This window comes from Sturnira hondurensis, unplaced genomic scaffold, assembly GCF_014824575.4.
Source record: "Sturnira hondurensis isolate 20B ecotype Veracruz unplaced genomic scaffold, ASM1482457v3 Scaffold0015056, whole genome shotgun sequence".
In the NCBI taxonomy this organism is placed as follows: Eukaryota; Metazoa; Chordata; class Mammalia; order Chiroptera; family Phyllostomidae; genus Sturnira; species Sturnira hondurensis.
In genome coordinates, this window is record NW_028087687.1 from 2,108,924 (window position 1) to 2,132,905 (window position 23,982).

General features: G+C 37.0%; 1 protein-coding gene across 4 annotated transcripts in view; it reads right to left on the reverse strand.

Moving 5' to 3' along the window:
• N4BP2 (NEDD4 binding protein 2) overlaps positions 1 to 23,982 on the reverse strand; it is a 98,977-nt gene that overhangs the window by 45,770 nt on the left and 29,225 nt on the right. For 2 of the 4 annotated variants that reach the window (XM_037064298.1, XM_037064296.1), the window contains exons 3-6: positions 19,155 to 19,488; positions 14,072 to 15,152; positions 10,205 to 10,329; positions 3,392 to 3,480 (exon numbers count right to left, since the gene is read on the reverse strand). In XM_037064298.1, coding sequence (XP_036920193.1) covers positions 3,392 to 3,480; positions 10,205 to 10,329; positions 14,072 to 15,152; positions 19,155 to 19,374 — 1,515 coding nt within the window. In that variant the 5' untranslated portion in view covers positions 19,375 to 19,488. Of the gene's footprint in view, positions 1 to 3,391; positions 3,481 to 10,204; positions 10,330 to 14,071; positions 15,153 to 19,154; positions 19,489 to 21,079; positions 21,163 to 23,982 lie in introns of all 4 variants that reach the window. The other 2 variants (XM_037064297.1, XM_037064300.1) reach the window with 2 other exon arrangements.

Below are 23,982 nucleotides of genomic sequence, written 5' to 3' on the forward strand. Positions count from 1 at the left end.
TCTCTTATTTGGCCCTCAGCAGCAACTGTCCCAGTTCTTCACTCTCTTCCCCTTACACTTTTCACTACACATTATGGTTTTTCCTTGCCCCACCGAGTACATTTTCTGTCTTTTTCACTAGTCCCTCCTTTTCACCCAGAATATCTCACAATGGAATGCCCCAGACTCAGTCTTTGGGTCCTCTACTCCAACCTGCACTCACTCATTTGTTGGCTTTAAATACTATAATCCATATGGTAATGACTCACATATATCTTTAGCCTAAAACTTGCTCCTCAAGTCCAGACTTCTAGATCCAACTACCTGTTCAGCAAACTTCACATAGTCAAATCTCAACTTTTTAAAACTCTTACCCTCCACTCACCCCACAAGTACTCTGCCTGAACCCTTCTCCATCTCAGCTGATGACAGGCTCCAGTTACAGAGGCCAAAACCCAACTTTAATGGCTCTATTTTCATACCTGACTCCTCTCCTTCATATCCATATCAATTCAACAAGAAATTCAGGTGGCTCTACTTTCAAAATATATCTGGAATCTACTCACTACTCACTGTCACCTCCACTGCTACCACATTAGTCTAAGCCACATGCTCTCTTTATCGCTACAGCCCTCCAGCCAGTCTCCCTGCTCCATCCTTGCCCCCACCCTACCCGTCTGTTCTCAGCACAGCACCACATTGAGTGATCCTGTTAATAGTCAGACCACGTCACTACTCTGACCAAAACCCTGTTGTGGACTGAATATTTGTATCTCCTCAAGCCCCATATGTGAAAACCCAAATCCTACCATGTGACTGTTTTAGGACACGGAGCCCTTTAAGGAGACAGTTAAGGTTAAATGAACTCACAGCGGTGGGGTCCTGATCCTTAATAAGCAGAGACACCAAAGAACTCACTCTCTCCATTGTGGGAGAACACAGCGAGAAGGTGGCCATCTGGAAGCCAAGAAGAGAGCTCTCACAGGAAACCAATACCCATCTTTGAAATCAATACGCATCCTTCTAAGATGACAGCAGGAAATCAACCCCACCAGAACTTAATCTGGGACTTCCAGCCTCCAGAACTGTGAGAAAATAAATTTCTGTTGTGTAAGCCAGCCAGTCTGTGGTATTTTGTTATGGCAGCTTAAGCAGGCTAATACATCCTCCCTGTCACTCAAAGTCAAGTCCTTACAGTGATCCATGAGCCCTTTCGTAATCTGCCCTACCATCTCCCCAACCACCACTACCTCTCTGACCTCATCTCCCACTAGTGGTCCCTTCAGTTTTGTGACAAGATGCTACTTTCTGTCACTACTGATGCAAAGCCCAAGTCAACCCAGACACTGAGGAAGAAGATGACATAACACCCTGTAATGAGCCTACTCACTTTTCCTCTCTTCGTATCAGTGCCAAATTTCATATAACTCATTCAGGGTCTGGCCTTGGTCTCTAATTACCTAAAAGGACGTCATGTAGCTCCTAAGATCATATCAATTTTAAATGCACACACACAGAAGAAAGGAAAAGACTATAAATTTAAAGACTTTTTCAATTCCCATTATCAATAGAAAAATCTTAATAATATATTACTGGAGGATTCTGACTGACTTGTATCAAGTTATGTAACAGCCCACAAGGGAAGATATACCTATATATTTAAAGCAAAGTAGTAAGTTTTGCCCACTGCCACTAAGCACACTTGACTGCCCTCTATTTATTGCCAACTCACTGCCTAGCTACTCTTGTAAATGACAGTCAAGAGAGTAAGAGGTGGCTATTGTCCATCTATCCTACTCCTCCACAGCTCTCATCATCTTGCTACTAAAAGCAGCAAAAAGTGATTCTCTTTCTCTACGGTAATTCCTATGTCTACTCCTTTATAGAAAAAATGAGTATGGTACTCTACAAAAAGCCGGAGTCCTTTATACTTCTGAGTTGGGAAAAGCCAAGGAATCAATATTGAAAAAATAGCTTTATGTTTTCAATTATTATATAAGGAAGAAGGAAAAAGCAAACATGGGAGGCAGAAGGCTAAATGAAAATCAGAAACACAGTAATCTGAGGCCACCTTTCTCATCCATGTAGGAAAATAAAGTGTTCAAGAACATTCTAAGATGACAGCAGAAAGCCAGAGAAAACCTACAGAGAAGTCAAGTAAAGTTAAGGGCGAAAGCATAATCCTACGGTGAATATATTAGTGTAGAAATTAGGAACTCTTAAGGCCAGAAAGCAAACAGAATTTCAGCTGCCAAAACACTAAAATTGAGTCCTTTTATTTCCATTATTGCGCAGAAGTAAAAGCACATGTGCTTTCAAAGGACACATAATTTTCTTCAGAAAAATCAAGAGTCACACCTTCAAGATAGTACAAGTGCACTAGACACAGCAAAGGAGGTATAGGCTAGATGTGCATAAAATTTACTCACTAAAGAGGCATAATTGGAGCTTCATGCGCCAGGCATGTGCTAACCTTGGGGAATAAACCCAACAATACTCCATACTCACAAACACTTATGCATCAATTTACTCAAGGAATATATATTTACTGTATGCCAACCATAGTGCTATACCTTGTTAATTCAACGATGAATAAAATAGTCCTACCCTCAAGAATATATAGATGGCCTATAGCCAAATATAGCCCACCAGCCAATATTTGTACAGCCTAGGAGTGAAGAATAGTTTTCACATCTTTAAAAGTTTCTTTAAAAATAAAAGAAAAAATAAGCAACAGAGACTGTAAGTGGCCTATAAAACCTAAAATATTTACTATCTGGCATTTTATAGAGCCAACCCCATGCCCTACTGATAAAAACAGTGTGCTTAATGCTATGACCCAGCAAGCCAGGATGCCACAAAAGCAGAAAGATGACCAACTCAGCTTGTTAGTAAGTTAATTAATGCTAACTTCCTAAAAAACATGATATCAAAGCTGGGCAAAAAAGGAATCTGGCAAATTCAGATAAGTAAAAATAGTTGAGTTTACAAAATTCTGCACGTCTCAGAATAGCAACATTTCAAAAGAAATTTAGAAAACAACAAGGACCACCAAATTTTGATTCTGCCAAATAAGGGCAGTAAAACAAACAAACAAACAAACAACAACAAAAAATACACACACACACATATAGATATATCCACACATAAACATAAATTTATAATACCACTGCTATTTCATAAAAGACATCAAAACCCAAAAATAATCTTAGAATTCTAATATTAAATCTCAGAACTTGAAAACTGAAAAAATTTAGCTTTATGGAAAAACTACTCCTGCTTTTCTCATTTTCAAAGAAAGCTCAATTACAGACAGTCCAAGAACTGTTTGCTTGAGATTCACTTATGTCATTAATATACCAAATAATTTCAAACCCACTATGAGAGACTTATAACAATTTATGGTACAAACCAAAGCAACATATGGCTTCATTTCCCATGCCTGTAGGTTTGTATTATCTATTATTATAGGAGATACCTTCTTTTCAAATGCTTCTTTTGCTGAAAAACAGAGAAAATCATTTTTAATAATAATATTAAGTATGACCTTTGTATTTTAAAAATCTGATTTTTTCATAATTTGAAAATTATAGATATGTGCTAATTTTATTCACAACTCTACTTCTAAATATCATTCTGAGTATACAAAAAATTAAAGTACAGGTAAGCACTGAATAATAATTTGAATAATAAATACTAAAGTAATATTCAGAGGAAATTATTAAATAAAAACTATGTGATCTAAGATTTACATGTTACATGGATTAACAGCATAAATTTAAAAAACAGCTATCATTAAAAAGCCCTGGCCAGGTGGCACAGTTGTTGGAGTGTCATACCCCACAGCAAAAGGCTGAAGATTCAAAACCTGGTTGAGGCACATATAGGAGACAATAAATCAGTGTTTCTCTCTCAGATTGATGTTTGTTCCCCTCCCTCTCTTTTTTAAAATAAATGAATATAAATAATAAATAAAAATGAATGAATGAATAAATAAAAATGAAAAACAAGTGGATTAAAATATACATGTTTTACATATATTTATATATTACATATAAATGTATGTGTTTATATTTATAAATTATATAAATTTATAAATATATAATTTATATCTAATGTATCTAATTTATATCTAATGTATCTAATTTATAAATACATAATTTATATATTTATAGATCAGATACTTTAATATCACAGGTACATTATTATCAAATAAATTCCATACTTTATTTGGACTTTAGTTTTCTCAAAAGTCCTTTGCTGTTGAGACTCTTAACAAGGATTATCATATTTATATACACACACGAATATATTTATATGTAAATACTCATATATATATATATTTTGTATATTTATAAATATATATTTATTATATCATGCTGATATATTTAAGTAAATATACATTTACATTATAAATATGTATATTATGTAATATAAATAAGCATATATTTATGTATATAAGTATGTTTGTGATATATATCATATGTACTTATATATTATATGTATTTATATTTTGTTACATATAATATATATTATAAACATGTATTTATATACATAAATATGTTTACATTTTATATGTATTTATCATGCTAATCCTGATTAAGTCTCCACAGAAAAGGATTTTTGTAGAAAAATCAAAACCCAAATAAAGCACGAAATTTATTTAATAGTAATGTACCTGTGATACTAAAATGTCTAATAAAAAACAGATATTTGGTCTTCACCCTGTCTCTGGCACAGAGCTCCTAAAACCCGTGGAATTTCCTAAGTGAGGAGAACTTAAAAGATGTTTCTTATGTTAATAAAATGCCTCTGGAATGCACCTAAGGTGGGGGCTGGTTTCCAGCTGCCTCTAAACTGGCAGCTCGAAGACTGAAACTGCCAGCCTGGCTCAAGACCTAGGGGTTGGAGAGAGGGAGTGAAAATTGAGTTCAACCACCTAAAGCCAATGATTTAATCAGTCACGCCTATGTAATGAAGCCTCCACTAAACCTAAAAGGACTGAGGTCACACAACTTCCAGGCTGGTGCTGGTGAACATATGATGGTGCTGGGAGAGTGGTGGTCTGGAATCAAGGGCACAGATGCTCCGAGCCTTTTCCCCCATACCTTTCCAGTGAATCGCTTCCATCTGGCTGTTCCCGAGTTAATCCTTTTATAATAACTTGGTAATCTTATAAGAACTAAGGTGGGGGAATGATGGTGGGGGTGGTACGGGGCACAGGGGAATAAAGGGGAGAGAAAAATGGGATAACTGTAACAGCATAATCAATAAAATATATTAAAACTAAAAAAAATAATAATAACAACTTGGTAATCTTGTAAGTAAACAGGTTTTCCTGAATTCTGTGAGACACTCTAGCAAATTAACTAAACCCAAGGTGGGGAGTCAATGTAACCTCCAATTGTGGCCCATGGGTGAGCACAGCTAAGAACTTGGGCTTGCCACTGGCACTTAAAGTGAAGGGACAGTCTTGTGGAACTGAGCCCTTTATGTATGGAATCTATTTCCAGATAAAGTGCCAGAATCAAGGTGAATTCTCGGACATCCTGGTGTGTCCAAGAATTACTTACTGGTGTGGGGAAGACTATACATACACACGCAGGCGCATGTGCTGGAATGGGGTCCAGGATCCCTTTCTGGTACCAATGTTAATTTCTTAGTCTTGACAAAGGTATTGTGGTTACGTAAGATGTTGACGTTAGGGGAAAATGGGTGAGCTGTATATACAATAGGAACTCTACACTACCTTTCCATAAACCTTAAATTATTCCAAAACAAAGTTTAAAAACAAACAAAAACTATAAACAAACATCAGAGAAAACTAAGATGTAATGCTTTGAAATAAAAACATTACTATACTGTTGTGTAAGAGATTTTCTTATAAAACTACTTTTTCCCAAGAAATTATGCCATTCAAGAAATTAATAACGAACCATAATGAATAAGCCTTACAACAAAATAACTTGAAAGTTTTACAAGTTCTGTACACCCTCTTAAAACTCAATAATGAAAAGACAACTAATCCAATTTAACAATGGCAAAAGACTCAGACAGCTCTTAGTTGAGGGCAAAGGGGAACTAGCCAGAACATAGCTGTAAGGAAGCAAAAGGTGTTTTTCTAACTAACGCAAAGAGGCTCCACGACACACCCGAAGAGCGGGCTGTGTTCCAAGATGTGATGTAAGAGCAACAAGGTTAGTCAGGCAGATAGCCATCTGGACAGTCACTAGGGAGGAAAATTTTGCCCCTGTGCACGAGCTCAACTGACCAATCAAGTAAAGGAGCACGAGCCAGTGCACGACTTAACTCACCAATAATCAGTAACCCTATTGTGCCCCTGAGCCAACCGCTAAACACCACATCTGCTTCTGTATCCAGCTTGCTTGCGCACCTCCATAAAACCCTAAGCCTGTAAGCGTTGGCGCGACTCTCATTTGCAGCCCTTGTGGGCACCGTGTCTCTGGACACTTTGGAGAGTTCGCCCCCGCGCAGGTTAAACTTGGCCAACAAAGTAACATCTTTGGAACCCTGAAAGTCTCTGACATTTGTTCTCACGGTTGGTGAATGCAACACTCTTCAAAGCAGATAAACAAATGATGAATAAGCACACAAAAAGATTCTCAACATCATTAGCCATCAGGGAAATGCAAATCAAAACCGCAGAGATACCACTTCACCACCACCAGGACGGCTACAATCAAAAAGACAGATAATAGTAAGAGTTGGTGACATGTGGGCAAGCTAAAACCTTTACAGTAAACTACTTATGAGAATGTAAAATTGGGCAGCTGCTTTGGAAAACAGCTTAACAGTTCCTAGATATGTGAGACATACACATGTATGTTTACAGCAACATTATTCATAATAGCCCCAAACTAGAAACAACCCAAATGCTCATCAACCGATGAATGGATAAATCAAACAGCATATCCATACAACGGACTATTATTCAGCCATCAGAAGGAATGAGGAACTGACACCCACTATGACACAGATGAATCCTGGAAACACACTAAGTGAAAGAAACCATTCATAAAGACCAGATATCACACGATCACATTTATATGAAATGTCCAGAATAGGCAAACCTATAGAGATAGACAGTGGATTAGTGGTTGCCTAGGGTGGGGAGAGGTTGGAAAGTAATGAGGAGCGGCTTCTGATGGGTACAGGATCTTTTTGAAGTAATAAATATGTTCTAAAATTGATCATAGTGATGGCTGTACAACTCTGACTACACTAAAAAACCATGTGAACATATCTCAATAAAGTTGGTGAAACAAGAGCTCTGCCTATGGATTTAATATTATTTCTGCTGTGGTTGTTGCTGTAGCAAAGGCATGTTGAACCACTACTAAGCATTCTTCCTTCCCCTTTAACATTTACAATAATCTTAGGAATTTACAGATGAAGACAACAGTGGGACTTGGAGAATATAAACAACTTGCACGATTTGCACAACTAGTAACTAGCAAATCCAAGACTGCTCTTCAACCTATTGTAACAGGGTGCAGCCAAGAGGGGGGCCCTAAATGCACATTTAGAATGGGGTCCAGAACTCAAGGTATCCAGGAAATATTAGAAAGATACATAAGATGTCCTCACCCCTTCCCCCAACAGGTGTGAGTTGGGGGAAGGGACAAATGGAGCAGGGCCATTGAGAGCTGTTTCACACAGCAACAGCTTTGCAGCTAACCTCTGGGGTGGTCATTTAACATATCTATAACCTTTACCTGGTTGCATAGATATGTTAAATAGCTGTGGCTATGCTCTGAGCCAGGGGGATGGAAAGGGACTTCCCCCAAGATGTAACTGGCGCAGTGCCCCCAGGTGACAGAGCCTAGGTGATAGCTTGAAAAAGACTGGCTCCATGACATGGGGCCACACCTGCCCAGACTCACGATGGCAGCCCAGTAAACTTGGAATAATACAGGAATGCTGGCAGATGTAACTGATTGTAGGAGGAGTCAGAATGGGGCACAGAGGAATACTGGCATGGGGATTTAAACCCAGACTCGGTAGCCATTGAAGAAGAGAGTCACATACTTTTGGCCAGAGTGGGGACTCCTACAGCCATGTGAGGGAGAATCACCACTCGGCTTTGGGAGAGTGGTGACCCCCCCACCCCTCCCCGCTCCCTGCAGCTTTGGTGGAGAGAAAAACCATGAGGTTTTGACCAGAGTGGGGACCCCTGCAGCTTTGGTAGAAGAGGACCACATGGCTTTGGGGTGCTCCCTTTGGCCACGTGGCCTGGGAAGCAAGAGAGACTTTGCCTAGAAAATGGCTACAAAGAACTTGTCAGTAGACCACGAGAAGGTGCCACATGGCTTTGGATTAATTAGAGCTCCTGCCTGGAGGGTGACACAGCTAACGGTGCCAGTGGCCTGAAACATGGACGTGTGCTTTTTTTCCAAAGGGAAAAGAAGGTATCCAAAAGGACTTTGATATTTTATTGAAGACATTAGGTCACTACTTTAAGTCTGTATAGCATTAAACAAACATTTCCTCTCCATTTCACCAATCTCTGGCATTGAGAGACATCTTTCCTATGGCGAAGGCCAATTGATCCTACTGGGGGGTCCTTTTGGTCACTGTATATCATACCCCCCCTTGGCCCTGGGTGTGTGTGTGCCTGTTCTGTAACATTATCATACTGGGGTTTTTTTTTTTCAGTTTTGGTTGTATTGGTATTTTCATATTCTGAAGTCCTCACTTTAATATAGGGTGGGGCAAAGTAGGTTTACAGTTGTTTGTATGGTAAACACCATAATTAATAAAGAATAATATAGCCCTGGCTGGCGTAGCTCAGTGGATTGAGCGCGGGCCTGCGAACCACACAATCACGGTTTGATTCCCAGTCAGGGCACATGCCTGGGTTGCAGGTCAGTTCCTGGCAGGGGACATACCAGAGGCAACCATATATTGATATTTCTCTCTCTCTCTCCTTCCTTTCCCCTCTAAAGATAAATAAATAAAATCTAAAAAAAAATTAAAAAAAATAAAGAACAATACAAGAATAAACTGTGTACTCACAACTGTAAGCCTATTATTTGCCCACCCTTGTATTTAGTTCAAAGAAGGAACACAGAAAAAGAACACAGAGATAGCAAACTCAAGTATCTCCTACACAGTGCACTTATCATAAAAGAAAGTCTAAGTAAAATATTGTTTATATGTCTCAATAAGAATTCCCCAGATGGGCCCTGGCTGGTATAGCTCAGTGGACTGAGTGCAGGCCTGTGAACCAGAGGATTGCAGTTCAATTCCCAGTCTCGGCACATGCCTGGGTTGCAGACCAGTTCCCTGCAGGCCAGTTACCAGCAGGGGACACATTAGAGGCAACCATATATTGATGTTTCTCTCCCTCTCTCCTTCCCCTGTAAAGATAAATAAATAAAATCTTAAAAAAAAAAAAAGAAAAAGAATTCCCCATATTGCCCCAGCTAGTGTGGCTCAGTGGATTAAGCACTGGCCTGTGAACTGAAAGGTCACTGGTTCAACTCCCAGTCAGGGCACATACCTGGGTTGTGAGCCAGGTTCCCTGGGTTGTGAGAGGCAACAACAGATGTCTCTCACACATCAATGTTTCTCTTGCCTTCTCTTTCCCTTCCCCCCTCTCTAAAAAGTAAATTCAATAAAAAAAATTCCCCTTATGAAATTCAAACCATTCATATAACTATACATTTCATGACAAAAACCATCTTCAATGAATAGAAACTTATACCAATAAAGAAGTGCAAATTTTACCTATGATCTCCCTGCAGGATCAGTTTGAGGAAAGCCATTTTTACTTTTACTACCCTCCATTAAAATTAAACCAATCTAGGAAAGACTGGTGTCTAACAATGCAAACTCCCATCTTAGAAAACTGCAACCACAGCATACCAGATAACTGTAACCAACTTGAGCTATTCTGAGATGCAAGTAGAAAATCTGTTTTACTTCTGACAAGATCCCCATTGATTACATGAAACTTAAATATTCCATGCATGTTCTATGCATATTACAAAAATTACTGCATTTAATATTCATAAGTTTTGAGATGTCTTTTACTTTATTAAGTAACATAAGAGTAGTTATAATTTTATGTATTAGAAATCTAGTTATAAATTCAAGTTGATTATAACTTTTTAAAAAAGTTATATGTCTCAAAATACAAGTACAAAAAGAATTTTTTCTTCATATTATTCAATATTATCTGAAATCTGATATCTATTCTTACCACGATTCTGGTTCCATTCATGTGCTTCTCCTAAGTACTTTACATCAAACTGGTACTGTCCATTTATATAAAAATAATCATCAGTACTAAGAATGATTCCACTTGGATTATCCTCTTGCAAAGTCCTATAAATGATAAATGGAATTATTTTCATTAATTTTTTTCTTAATTCTCTAATTTTTGTAAGATCATAACCCAAATTAAAAATTCAATTATTATTATTAAAAGTGAGGATATCATAATATTCAAACATATCACATTAGAAATTCTGTAGGGGACCAGTTTGTCTTGGCCTGGCAAACGTGACTCAGCTCTGTATGGAAAACCTACAGAAGCGAAGTGGTGGGCAGGAGCCAGACCTTCAAACCGTGTTTTTCCATGGGAATCAGGCCTAGAAAATGCATAGAGACTGTTATGGCTTGCTCTTGCTGAAATTCCATCACCCTGGTCTAAAGCAACAAATGTGTATTGTCTATCTTCAAGGTAACTTCCAAAGCCTGTGGGAGCTTTCCCAAGGACAGAGCTAATCAGCTCATCCCATTCCCTTCTGCATGTTATTTTCATTTCCTTGATTATACCTAAAATGGAGACAATAATGTTCTATGTAATAGATAATAAATCTTTCTCTGATGTAAGACCCGAGAAAAATAATAAAAGCCTGTCTAGGCAAGGGTCCAGGTGCTCCCCTCTTGAGGAAGTGGCCAAGGCACCCACAGGCGCTCTCCCCTTGAAAGAGTAGTCGTGCCTGTTCGCTTTTTCTCCACAGGATTGTTGTTGACCACAACAGGCAGACTCTGCTGGCCAGAGTCCACCATAAACTCTGTAGAAGTTTGACTCCCAAGGCAACTGACCTAAGGCAAGTCTATTTGCTTTGAATAAATCATTATTTCAGAAATGTTTGAATGTTATAGAGGTATTTACCCTTAACTGTAAAGGCTTAAAGATTAACAAATTTTTAATTATCATGAAAACTTGGTAACTTAAAATGTTTCAGAACCTCATCCGCCTAATCTGGTCACTTGATACAGAATGATCTTCACCTACCCTACGTGCAAGGTCACTTCAAGGTGGGCAGCTCCCTTGGTATGGTATTTTCAAAAGCAGATTGTTCTTTGTATATATATTGCTATAAATTTAGTGAGTATGCCAAAACCATCCCAAAATACAATATTTATGATAGACTATTAATTTAATCTGTTAAATTATACAAAGCTAAAACAGTTTTGTGTAATTTTTTTATCCCTCTCTTTCCCAATTTTGGCATAAATCTTCTACATAACTGAAATACATACAAAAACTAAACAAACAGAATACAACAATGCTACCATTCTTGACCATATGTAAAATATCACTGTTTATTCTCTCCTCTAAAATATGTTTAAGTGTACCTAAAAGCTAAAATGTCTCTGAATTTAACTTTTATTAGCACCTACTAAGTTTATTAGCACCTGCCAAGCACTGCTGCCTTCAAGCACTGAGCATACATCAGCGAAAAAGGTAAAAATTCTTACACTCATGGAACTTACATTCTAGTGAATGCTCACCTGATCGTGCCACCTTCTGAGACTCCTACATTTATCCTCTTTTATCTGTTAGGTTTTCCCTTCTCTGACACTTCTTTTCCTTTTAAACATGTACACATCTCAGCTCTCTTTAAAATTTTTCACCACACTTCTAGAACCCCTTTCCTACTACCCACCTTCTCTCTTTCCCTTAACTGCTTTATTATCAATACTCCCTTTACCCTTCCCTCCCCCCACCTTCACAGGGAAACAAAATTGTTTTTAAGACAGCCATTCATGACCTTCTTTAGAGTAAGTCCAAAAGCCTTTTTCAGCCCTTTTTTCCCTTGGGCTTGCACTAGTCTAACATTGTGCACTATTCTCTCTGAAAAAACTTGGCTTATATGTCTCTGCACTTCCCAGTTACTACTCTCTATTCATTCAAAAAAGTATTAGCACTGGCTGATGTTGCTCGGTGGACTGAGCCCGGGGCCTGCAAACCAAAGGGCCGCTGGTTTGATTCCCAGTCAGGGCACATGCCTGGGTTGCAGGCCAGGTCTCCAGTAGGGGGCACATGAGAGGCAACTACACATTGATGTTTCTGTCCCTCTCTTTCTCCCTCCCTTACCTTCTCTCTAAAAGTAAATAAAATAGTAAAAGTTAAATAAATATATTTATATATAAATTTATATATATATAAATATATATATATGCACATACACACACACACACACACACACGTGTGTGTGTGTGTGTGTGTGTGTAAGTTCCTACTTTGTGAAAAGCGATTCTTTCTTGTCGTTCATTTTAGAGAGAGAGAGGAAGGGAAGAAAGGGGTAAAGAGAGGAGAAACATTGTTTTGTTGTTCCACATATTTATGCATTCATTGGTTGATTCTTGTATGTGTCCTGACCAGAGACTGAACCACAAACTTCATCTATCCAACCAACTGAGCTACCAGACCAAGGTCAAAAACACTTCTTTCTCTTCCCATTTTCTAACTGTAGCTGCCTCTTGCCCTAAGGGCCCTGAAATCTAAACTGTGCCACAGTTCTATTACCTTTCATTCCAATCTTTCACAAAATGTAGTATCATGACTGATTTCAATATCCATTATATTAAGTTTAAATGTTTTATTATTGTTGTCATTAAATCAATGAGAAAAAGCCTATATAATACATCTATAGAAGCATATACTTATAAGTGTATGAGTAGAACATGTGGAAATTTAATGGGAGATAAATCTAAACAAGGAAAGCATATCACAAATCAACTAAAAATGAGTTTATCAAGGACATTTCCAAGCATATATGCATGTTCACTAAGACCAGATACAGCCACGACCAAACAAAAAAAGACCCAGCTAAGAACAGCTGAGAGCAATGAGTTAAAATGTGAAAGAAAACGAAAGAACTGAAAAATAAAATAGACTACATATTAAAATCTTCAGGAAATTAAAAAGGCTAAGGGGGAGACACTTTGAAAGCAATGCTCTTGAACTAGTACCACTGAAAACACAACCAAGCTGCCCGTAATCCCTGACTCCAGTTCTCTCCAACCAAGGCACCCACAACCTACCTTAACTACGAAAGGCACACAGATGGATATAAGACAAAATAATGGAGGGCACTGTATCTTACAAGTTCTCTTGACTACCAGTGACTCATCCTGTGCTCTCCTCCTTCAAATCACACATTTCTAAAAGCATTATTTAACATGCTACAATCTCAAATTCCCAATTACCAGTAAAATTCTTATACTGAAGACTTTCTTGAATTCAAAATCTATTATGGCTATTTAACTCTAATCAAAGAGGAACTCATCTTTCTCCCACTCAAATTAGTTTTCTTTCACATAAAGCTGTTTCTAGTGATTTCACAAACTCACAATCATAGAATCATCTTTAATTTTTTTCTTTTATTCCACCTCTTAAAATGATAATCTAAGATGAAAAAAATCAATAAAAATTTCTGGTGAGCCCTGGCTGGTGTAGCTCAGTGGATTGAGCGTGGGCCTGTGAACCAGAGGATCGCGGTTCGATTCCCAGTCAGGGCACATGCCTGGGTTGCAGGTGGGTTCCCTGCAGGCCAACTCCCAGCAGGGGACACACGAAAGGCAACCATACACTGATGTTTCTCTCCCCCTCTCCTTCCCCTCTAAAGATAAATAAATACATAAATAAAATCTTTAAAAAAAAAATTTCTGGTGAAAATAGTTCAATTAGCATCAGAAAAAAATCAGTAGGAGGAAAATATTTTAGGGGTTACTAAACATCTCGATTAAGCGAAAGCACATATTCATACCCTATTTTACAAATGTTCAGGTTTGTGCCCTATACTTTTGAAAATTCAATTAAACCTCATACCTTGCCAAAAAAGATTTTCCCGATCCCGGAAGCCCTCTGAGAAGTACGAGAATTAGTCCGACATAAGATGTCTTCTTTCTTACAACCTGAGTAACTGGAGTTTCTTGTACTTGATAAGCACTTGTTCTTTCTTTGTTTCTCCATACCTTTGTTGGGAAAGGGTGAGAAATGACTGGGGAAGGAAATGTAAAGTTGACAGGTCTCCAGGGTGTAGCTGTGGTAATAGGAGCTACAAAGCCACGGTTTCCTTGAAAGAGGTCAAAAGCAGGCATCAGTGGATTCCACATTGGTGGAGGTGGAGGAGGCATCAGTACAGGGATGGGAGTAAATACTGGGCAGTAATTCACAGCCTTCCTCTTTGGTGGCAATTCATTATGCTTGTGTGGCTTGAAACTGAATTCTTCAGAAGGTACAAACACATCGGGGACAGAAGTAGATTTCTGATCCCCACCTGTACCTAGTAAACCAAGCCCTGGGTTTTGCCCAGTGTGGGTTAAAGGAGCCTGAGGTTCATTAGCATCCAAATCTGCAGGGGCTTGAGAGAACTGAGTTTCAACACACTCAGATTCTAAGAGCTCTTTCTCTCTTTGATCAAGATTGCTACAACCCACCACAGTGTCATTTCCCTCATTTGAAGAACAACTGAGAAGAGAATCTTCCAATGTGTTATCCTTTATACAATTTCTGGACTCATTTGAAACTGACTGTGAAGTCAAGGGGTTTGAACTTAAAGTAGAATTCTCTAAATTTTCACTGTTTGAATCCGAATTTATAAATGCACTCTGGTCACTAAAAATATTAACATCTTGCGAAGGCAAAAATGAGTATACTTTTTCACCAGAAGGAGAGTTCAAGTTCTCAAAAGCATTCTGTATTAAAGAATCCAAGTCTTCAGAGAGGTTCAGGTCCAAGTGTGAATTCACTTTTGAATCTTCACTCTCTTCTTCAGGACACTTTTCCATTATTTCATGTCCTGCTGCCCTTACTTGGTTCTCTGAAGCAATGACGCTTTTTGAAGACGATCCTTTTATCTTGGTATCATTGGCAGATAATTCTAATAAACTATCCATGACAATGTCAACTGTACAACAATAAGAATAACAGCAATAAAATATATACCTATATGTATTGAAAATAGTAAAATATAATTTGATTAAACTATACATGTAATTATACTCAATTTTGCATTGAATAAAAAATTGAGAAATTCATAAATATTCAAATCTTAAAATTAATACTTTACTAATATACCAGTCTGTATTAGTGAAAGGTCTAAAAGATAGAGCCATGTAACAACAATTTGTTGTTACTTACAAATAGTATCTAAAAGATAGAGCCATAGTAACAACTATTTGTTGTTACTTACAAATAGTATCAAATTAGGTTAATAAAACTGCCATCAAGTAGACAGTCTCTGATGAATTTACTGGGTAAATGTAAAAAGATCTGCAACTGTATGCCCTAGGGTTATTTCTAAAGATCCTAAAACCAGTTGATTTAGACAAATACTTACCTACCACTTGTCCTTTAAATAAAAAGTATTTACATTTCTAGTAAATCTAATTTGATGATGTGGTCCATGCTATGAATTTCACTTAGTAAAAAAAAAATAGGTAAGCACATGTACCTGCATATCAGATATATCTTGTACAAAGATGGGTAAGACACTGTTTTACTATACATAAAGGGACTGTGTAGATTAATAAATAAAAACTGCCAGCTATAAAAACAGTCACGGAGATATAAAGTACAGTGTAGGGAACAGTCAATAATATTATAATACCAGTGTATGGTACCAGATGAGTACAGACTTATCAGGGTGATCACTTCATAACGTATGTAATGTCTTATCACTACACTGTATACCTGAAACTAATATAATATTGTATGTCAACTAACTAAAAAATTACTTTTAAAAATAAAAAACTGTTTTAAGGATTTTCTGCAGCATAATGGAGGCAATTAAAGATAATTACATTAGTAGACAATGACATTACAGATTACATAATGCACATTTTTAATATACAAATGTCATAGCAGCCTTATAGGAAAGTAAGGAAGATTTCACATAGGGTGATATGGGAACTAGGACTTGAGGAGTAAAAATAAACCTGTCACACACGGAAGGGAAAGGCAAAGCCAGTCCTGAAAACACAGAGCATGTTTAAGGTATTAAAAGAAGCTGGGGGACACACAACAGTATAATGGAGGAGAGAAGGAGATAAAACTGGAAAAGGAAGATCTGGGGAAATCTGAAGGTGTCCTGTATGTCATGGTAAGAAATACCTTTTTTTTGTTTTCTAAGGGAACTTGAAGGGAAACTACCTGTCATATCATTTAGGCTAGACATATTATATGTACCACCTCACTGAATCCTCAAAAAATACTATGAGGTATAGAATTCCCAACAAATAGACAAAGAAAATCAAATTCACAAAGTACATTAACTTGGCCCAAGTCACACAGATAATAAGTGACAGACCCATGACTGGTAAGTCTGACTCCAATGCTGAGCTCTTCCCATGACAATATAAACAGGGAGCCATTAGAATTGTGAAGCACTTGAAACGTGTGGCTTTTTTGTTCCACGTTTATGTTCTGTCTTCCATTCTTTTAAGGAAGATAAATATGGAAACAACACAGCACAGCAGGTAACAGCTCTCATGTGGAGTCGGAACACCAGCATTTAAATCCTTACTTGCTGGCTATGACACTTTGAACGTGTTGTTCAACTTTCCTAAGCCTGATTTTCTCATTTGCAATATGGGGATAATAAAAGTACCTACCTCATAGGGTGGCTGTGAGGACTAAATGAGATAATCCATGAAAAATTGCTGTGCACAAGGACAGGCACCTAGTAAGCACCCAATTAATGTTCCCTTAAGAAGAAAAACAAAGATGCATTGGAGGGAAGAAGCCTGACAGAGAGATCAGTTAGGAGATTATAGCAATACTACTACAAAAGCCAGAAGCCCTAAACACAGGAAAAAAAGAAAGAAAGAAAATACAACAGGTATTTCTATGAAAGAAAATATACATGATTGAAAACCCACAAAAGACAAGATGAACCAAAAAAATTAATGTGTCTAAAAGAAAGAGCAGTATTAAATTAAAAGGTCGAGACATAGATCACACAAATGAGAAGTCCTTATACAGACTGCTCAAAAATATTGAAATGGTAAACAAACAACAAAAACACATAAAACAATTCACATAAGAACTAATGAATAATTCATACACAAAATGTTAAACATTCTTCTTTATTTAAAAAAAAACTAAAAAAAAAGAAACACAACTTAAGAAAAGTAATTTTATTCCTATTATAATCTTAAAACACCACTACACAATTCTGAAAAGGCTACAATGAAACCACTATATTCATACAGGGCTGGTGTTATTATACCTCCTTGATAGGCAATTTTGCAGTGTTTCCAAGAACGGAAAACTGCTCTCACCCACAGCCTGAGAAATAAAACTTGAGGACTAAGAAAAAAAGGGCAAAAGAGATAAAAACTATTTGTACCAAGATATTTCTGAAATATTAAGTATTCATGAAAAACTTAGATATATAATTAAATAACTTAGAACACAACAACTCAGTGGAAAACTAGTAAAAATAAATTTAAAGATTCCAGCAACAGTGAAAAAATTATTAGATTAAGTTTAAAAAGCTGAATATGCAATTTCATCAATGCTTCTATTCAAACTACTCAAAATTATCAGTATTAATGAGCAAGGTGTAGAAAAGATCCTAGAAAAATTATTTTTGTTAGGATTGGGGTAATATTCTTCTAATTCCTCATTGCTATGTTAGTTTATATGCAACAAATAAATTTTTAAAACATCAAAATTAGGAAATACATATGGAAACCACGCTTATAAAATTCTACACACTATTATTTCTGAGCATCATGTGGACTGCTGAAAATTGGTTTTTCTGCATTTATATCATAACAAGATACATAAACTCACATCACAGACCACGGAATAAATAAAAATGGAAGTTTATCATGCATTACCAAGACATTCCAAATCTACAATAATTTTATCTTAGAGTAATCACAGTCAATAGCAATACTAAGCATCAACATTTAATTTACTCATGCAGTTAACTTTGATACTGCCCCTTCTGAAGCAAACGTACTTCTAAATAGTTTATTAAAAGTCATTAATAACTCATTAGGTTGAAGGCTTTACCAACACACACACACCCCTTGATCCTCACCAAATAAGTAATATGAGTTATGTACTATTATTTTTCTCATTAACAGGTAAGAAAACTGAGACCCAAAGAGGTTAAGCTGCAGAGCTGGCAATCCAACCCAGGGTTCTTGACTCCGAAGCCAGTGTTTTCAAACCACACTACTCTACTAGCCTCAACCCTTATCGGCTCTCATTCCCACCATTATAATTACCTTTCCACTCAATAAATAGTTACTGAAGTCCTACTGAGAGTCATTTGCTGTATTAGTGGCTGGGGATATATCAGTAAAAAAAAAAACAAAAACCCAGAAACAAAATAGTTTTTAAAATCTGTCTTTATGGAGCTTACATTCTAGGACAGTTGTTCTCAGCTAGGGATGATTTTGACCCCCAAGGAACAATGACAATATATGGAGACATTTTTAATTGTCACAAATAGGTATTGGGGGACATGCTACCAGCATCTAGTGGGTACAGGTCAGGGATGCTACTGAATATCCTACGACACACAAGAGAGCCACTCACAGGAAAGAATTATCTAGTTTAAAACATCAATAGTGCCAACCTGGTCTAGCAAGGAGGTAAAAAATAAAACAATATGATAATTATACATACATCTTACATCAAGAACTATACATTTCTTTTTCTTTTTTTTACGCCCCACCCTGAACTGTCCATTTCTTAAAAGCAGAAACTACACTTTATTCTTCTTCCTATCCCTCATAACACCCAACTTAGAACCTTTCCCACAGCAGATGCTCAGTAAGTGATGAACAAGATAGAAACAAGGCAGTCATTTCTCTGTAATACTACTGGTCACAGTATAGTACAAGAAGTCTTCTTATAAGATACAAAGGGTTCAAACTAAACTTTTTCTCACCTTTGAAATCACATTCAGAAAGCATCAAATACACTACATCGGGATCCAGATCAGAAAACATCTCTGAGATACTGATGAAGAGTTCTTCCTTCTCTTTTGTTTCACACATGGAAGGAAGAGTAGTTGGCTCCTCACGACTAGCAACACTGGATACAACTTCCTTAAAGTCTGCAGTCTTCCGAAAAGGACTTCCCCCAAGATTTTTCCTTCTCCTTGGCATTCTGACTTCCAAAACTAAAATGTTTCCCTTTTAATATGTAAGACGTTTATTATTTAAGTCATACCTCAAAGAAAACAGGGTTAAATATCTTGCACAATCCAGCAGTAATAGGACCTAAAATAGAAAGCAAGTAGAAACACTGAGACTATATAGTTACGTTTCATTTCTAAAATTGGAATATCATTATTTAACTCTAAGGAAGTACCATCAACTCTGGCAGCAAAGTCAAAAAACAGTCAATTTCTCCCTCTCCAAAATATTCAAGTGTTGCCAGAACCAAACATGTTAAATAGTAAAATCTTAACAAATGTAACATTTTTCAGAACAGTGAGCACACTGTTGTAATATCATTATTTCTGTGAAGAAAAACCGTAAGACCGTACTGAACACCCACATTTGGCATCACAAATTCAGGATGTCCAAAACTGAGCTCCTGATCATCTTTCCAAACTGCTCCTCTCAGTCTTTACTATCTCAATGCAACTCTGTCCTTTCAACTGCTCAGGTCAAAAATCTTGGAATAGTTCTTGCTTGACTCTTCTCATCCCACATCCAATCAGCAAGCCTTTTTTGTCAGTACAACCCGTAAAATGTATCCAGAATATAATTGTTCCTCACCATCCTCAGGGTTACCACAGCTTCTTGCCTGGATTACTATTAACAGTCTCCTAACCAATCTTTCTGCTTCCACTCTTGCCCCTTCAATCTATTTAGCAAATCAATCAGAGTAACTTAGTTGAACGATAGGTCAGATCATGCCTCTCTTCTGTTAAACTATCCACTAAGCTCCCTATCTCACTCAGGGTAAAAGCCAGAGCCCTTAAAAGGGTGTATAACCGACATACTTGTTACCTCAGTGACATCACCCCCATCCTTTTTCACTGCTCATGTCGTTCCAGCTACATAGTAAGTACCTCCTTACTCTTCCTCAAACACATTAGCCAGACTCCCACCTGAGAACCTTAACACCTTGGTTTCCTTTACTGAATTACTACTCCCCCAGGTAGTATTTCCCACTGCCTTCCTATCATTACTCAGATGTTACCCTCTCAGAAGTCAGTCCCGTAACACTACTTCACCCTTCTTCCCTTACTTGAATTTTCCCCATAACACTTTCTAACAGAGTACATTATTTTATTTATTTTACTTACTTATTGTATTTACTAGCCATATTCTGGTAAAGTATAAGCTCTACAACAGCAGGCAGTCTACGTGCTTTCTCTGCCTAATACACATTTCGAACTTAACATATCCACAACTAAATGTTTGATATTATCCCCCAAATCTACTCTAACCATTCGATTGGCTACCATCACCAGTATTCTTACCTCCTAAATGGTCTAATTCCAACCCTTAACCCCTACAGTTTATTTTCGACTTACCAGCCAGAATGATCTTCATTAAACATAAGTCAGACTCAATCAGGGTCTGCTATAAATCTTCAAGTGGTTCTCCATGTCACTCGGAGTAAAAACTAACATTCTTACCATGGCCCACCTCCCTGTAGGCCTTTGATACTCTTCCTCAAGGTATACACATTGTTTTCTCACTCCTTCAAATCTCTGTTCAAGTGTCTCATTCAATAACTTCTTCCTTGATCACCCAATTTACAATCATACCCCCCACTCCCTCTGCCCCATTCATTCTCCTTTCCCTGCTACCCACCCACTGCCCTTAACACTTTCTAACATATGATAAATTTTACCTTTTAATTAAATTTATTGTGTCATAGCTCTCTCCATCTTCCAGAACTGCACTGTTATTATGGAAGTCACCAGCCACATGTGCCTATTTAAATTTAAATTTAAATCACATTTTTATATGCATTAATACCAGATAAAGTAGAATTTAGAGCAAAGAAAATTACCAGAGAGTGCATTATATAATCACAAAGGATCGGTCCACCAAAAAGATATAGCAAGAAACATTTGTCTAAATGTGTAGGACCAAACAACAGAGCCACTAAAGAAATGAAACAGAAACTGACAAAAATAAAATAGACAAACCCACAATTACAGTTAAGAGACTCTAATACCCCTCTCAACAATTTACAGATTAACTGGATAGAAGATCTGCAAGGATATAGAACTCATAACACCATTAAAAGATCTAATCAACATTTATAGAACACCCCACTGAGTAATTGCAGAATACGCATTCTTCTTCAAGTGTTCACAGAACATAAAACAAGGGAGACCACATCTTAGGCTATAAAACAAACCTCAACAAATTTAAAAGAATTAATATCATACAAAGTATGTTCTCTGACCACAGTGAAATCAAACTAGACATTAGTAACAGAAAGATAACAAGGATATCCCCAAACACTTGGAACCTAAGCAATATACTAAATAACCCATGGGTCAAAGAGGAAGTCTCAAGGAAAATTTAAAAATACATTGAAATAAATGAAAACAATAATACGCCACATTCAAATTTGTAGAAAACAGCTAAAACAGCAATGACAAAAATGTATAGCAATAAATGCATACACCAGAAAAGAGAAGTCTCTCTTGCCCAGACAAGTGTGGCTCAGTTGGTTGGGCGTCATCCAGTCTGATTCCCAGCCACATACCTGGGTTGCAGTTTCAGTCCCAGTTAGGATGCACAAGGAGAGACAACTGACCAATGTTTCTCTTTCACATTCATGTTTCTCTCCCTTTCTTTCTCCCTCCCTCACTCTCTCTCTAAAACAGTAAATAAAGTATTTTTTAAAACTTAAAAAAAAAGAGAAGTCTCAAATCAATAATGTAAGCCCCACCCCAAGAACCTAGAAAAAGAGCAAATAAACCCAAAGCCAGTAAAGGGAAGGCAATAACACACTTAAGAGCAGAAATAAAAGAAATTGAAAACAGAAAGAAATACGATCAATGAAACAAACTGATGGTTCTTTGGTCAGTAAAACTGACGAGTCTCTAAGCAAAACTGACAAAGGAAAAAAAGGCAACACAAATTACTAATATCAGAAATTAAACATGAGCTATTACTACAGACTATGTAGACATCTATGGACTAATAAGGGAATCCTTTAAAGAAACTGAATAAAATGTAAAACTAATAAGGGAATCCTATGAACAACCCTACACACAAAAGTTTGACAACATATATGAAATGGACTAATTTCTCAAAAACCACTAACTACCACAACTTACCCAACTAATGGCTTTTAATGAAATTTGATTCACAACTTTAAAACTCCCAAAGTAGATATTCTAGGCCTAATGGCTTCCATGGAGAATTCTACCAAAAACTTTTAGGGAAAATTAACTTTACCTCTATACAATTTCTTCCAAAAATACAAATGGGAAACAAGTCCCAGTTCATTTTATGAAGTCATATTATCCTGATACCAAAATCAGACAAAGCCAATAAAAAAAAAAAAAAACCTACGTCCCTGGCTGATATGGCTCAGTGGATTGAGTGCTAGCCTGTGAACTGAAAGGTCACTGGTTCGATTCCCAGTCAGGGCACATGCTTGCACTGTGGGTCAGGTCCACAGTAGGGGGGAGGTGAGAGGCAACCATACATTCATGTTTCTCTCCCTTTCTTTCTCCCTCCCTTCTCCTCTATCTAAAAATAAATATATAAAATCTTGTTTTAGCCCTGGCTGGTGTGACTCAGTGGATTGAGCACTGGCCTGAGAAACAAAAGGTTGCTTGTTCAATTCCCAGTTAGGGCTCATGCCAGGGTTGTGGGCCAGGTGCCCCAGTGCAGGGTGCACAAGAGGCAACCATACACTGATGTTTCTCTCCTTCTCCCTCCCTTCCCCTCTATCTAAAGATAAATAAAATCTTTTTTAAAATAAATTAAATCTTTTTTTAAAAACCTACAAACTAATATCCCTTATGAATACAAATGTAAAAATCCTTAACAAAATATTATCAAATATAAATCAGCAATATATAATAAAGAACTTTTTCAGGGATTTACGAAAAACTGGTTCAGTCCTTTCAAAATCAGTTAACCCACCATACCAATAGGCTAAAGAAAAAAATCACAACCACGTCAAAGAAGAAAAAAACATGACACAATTCAACATCCATTCATGACAAAACTACCAGAAAAATTGGAATAGTGGAGAACTTCCTCAACTTGATTAAAAATATCTATAAAAAGCCTACAGCTAACATTATATTTAATGGTGAAATACTAAGTGCTTTCGTCCTAAAATTGAGAACAAGGCAAGATGTCCACTCTAGCCACTGTTATTCAACATAATGCTGAAAATTGTACCCTATGATGTTAGAACCTGAAATAAAAGGCAGAAAACAAAACACCAGAAAGGAAGAAATAGAAGTGTCCCTCCTTGCAGATGACATAGTTGTCTATGTACAAAAATCCCCAAATACCTATAAAATCTCCAACAAATAAATAGTTTCAGCAAAGTGCAGAATACAGGCATATCCTGGAGATATTGCAGATTCATTTCCAGTACACTGCAATAGAGGGAATATCACAATAAAGCAAGTCACACATCTTTAGGCTTCCCAGTGCACATAAAAGTTATATTTACACTATACTATAATCTGTGAAGTATGCAATAGCATTATGTTTAGAAAAACAATGTACATACTTTAACTTAAAAATATTTTATTGCTAAAAATTGCT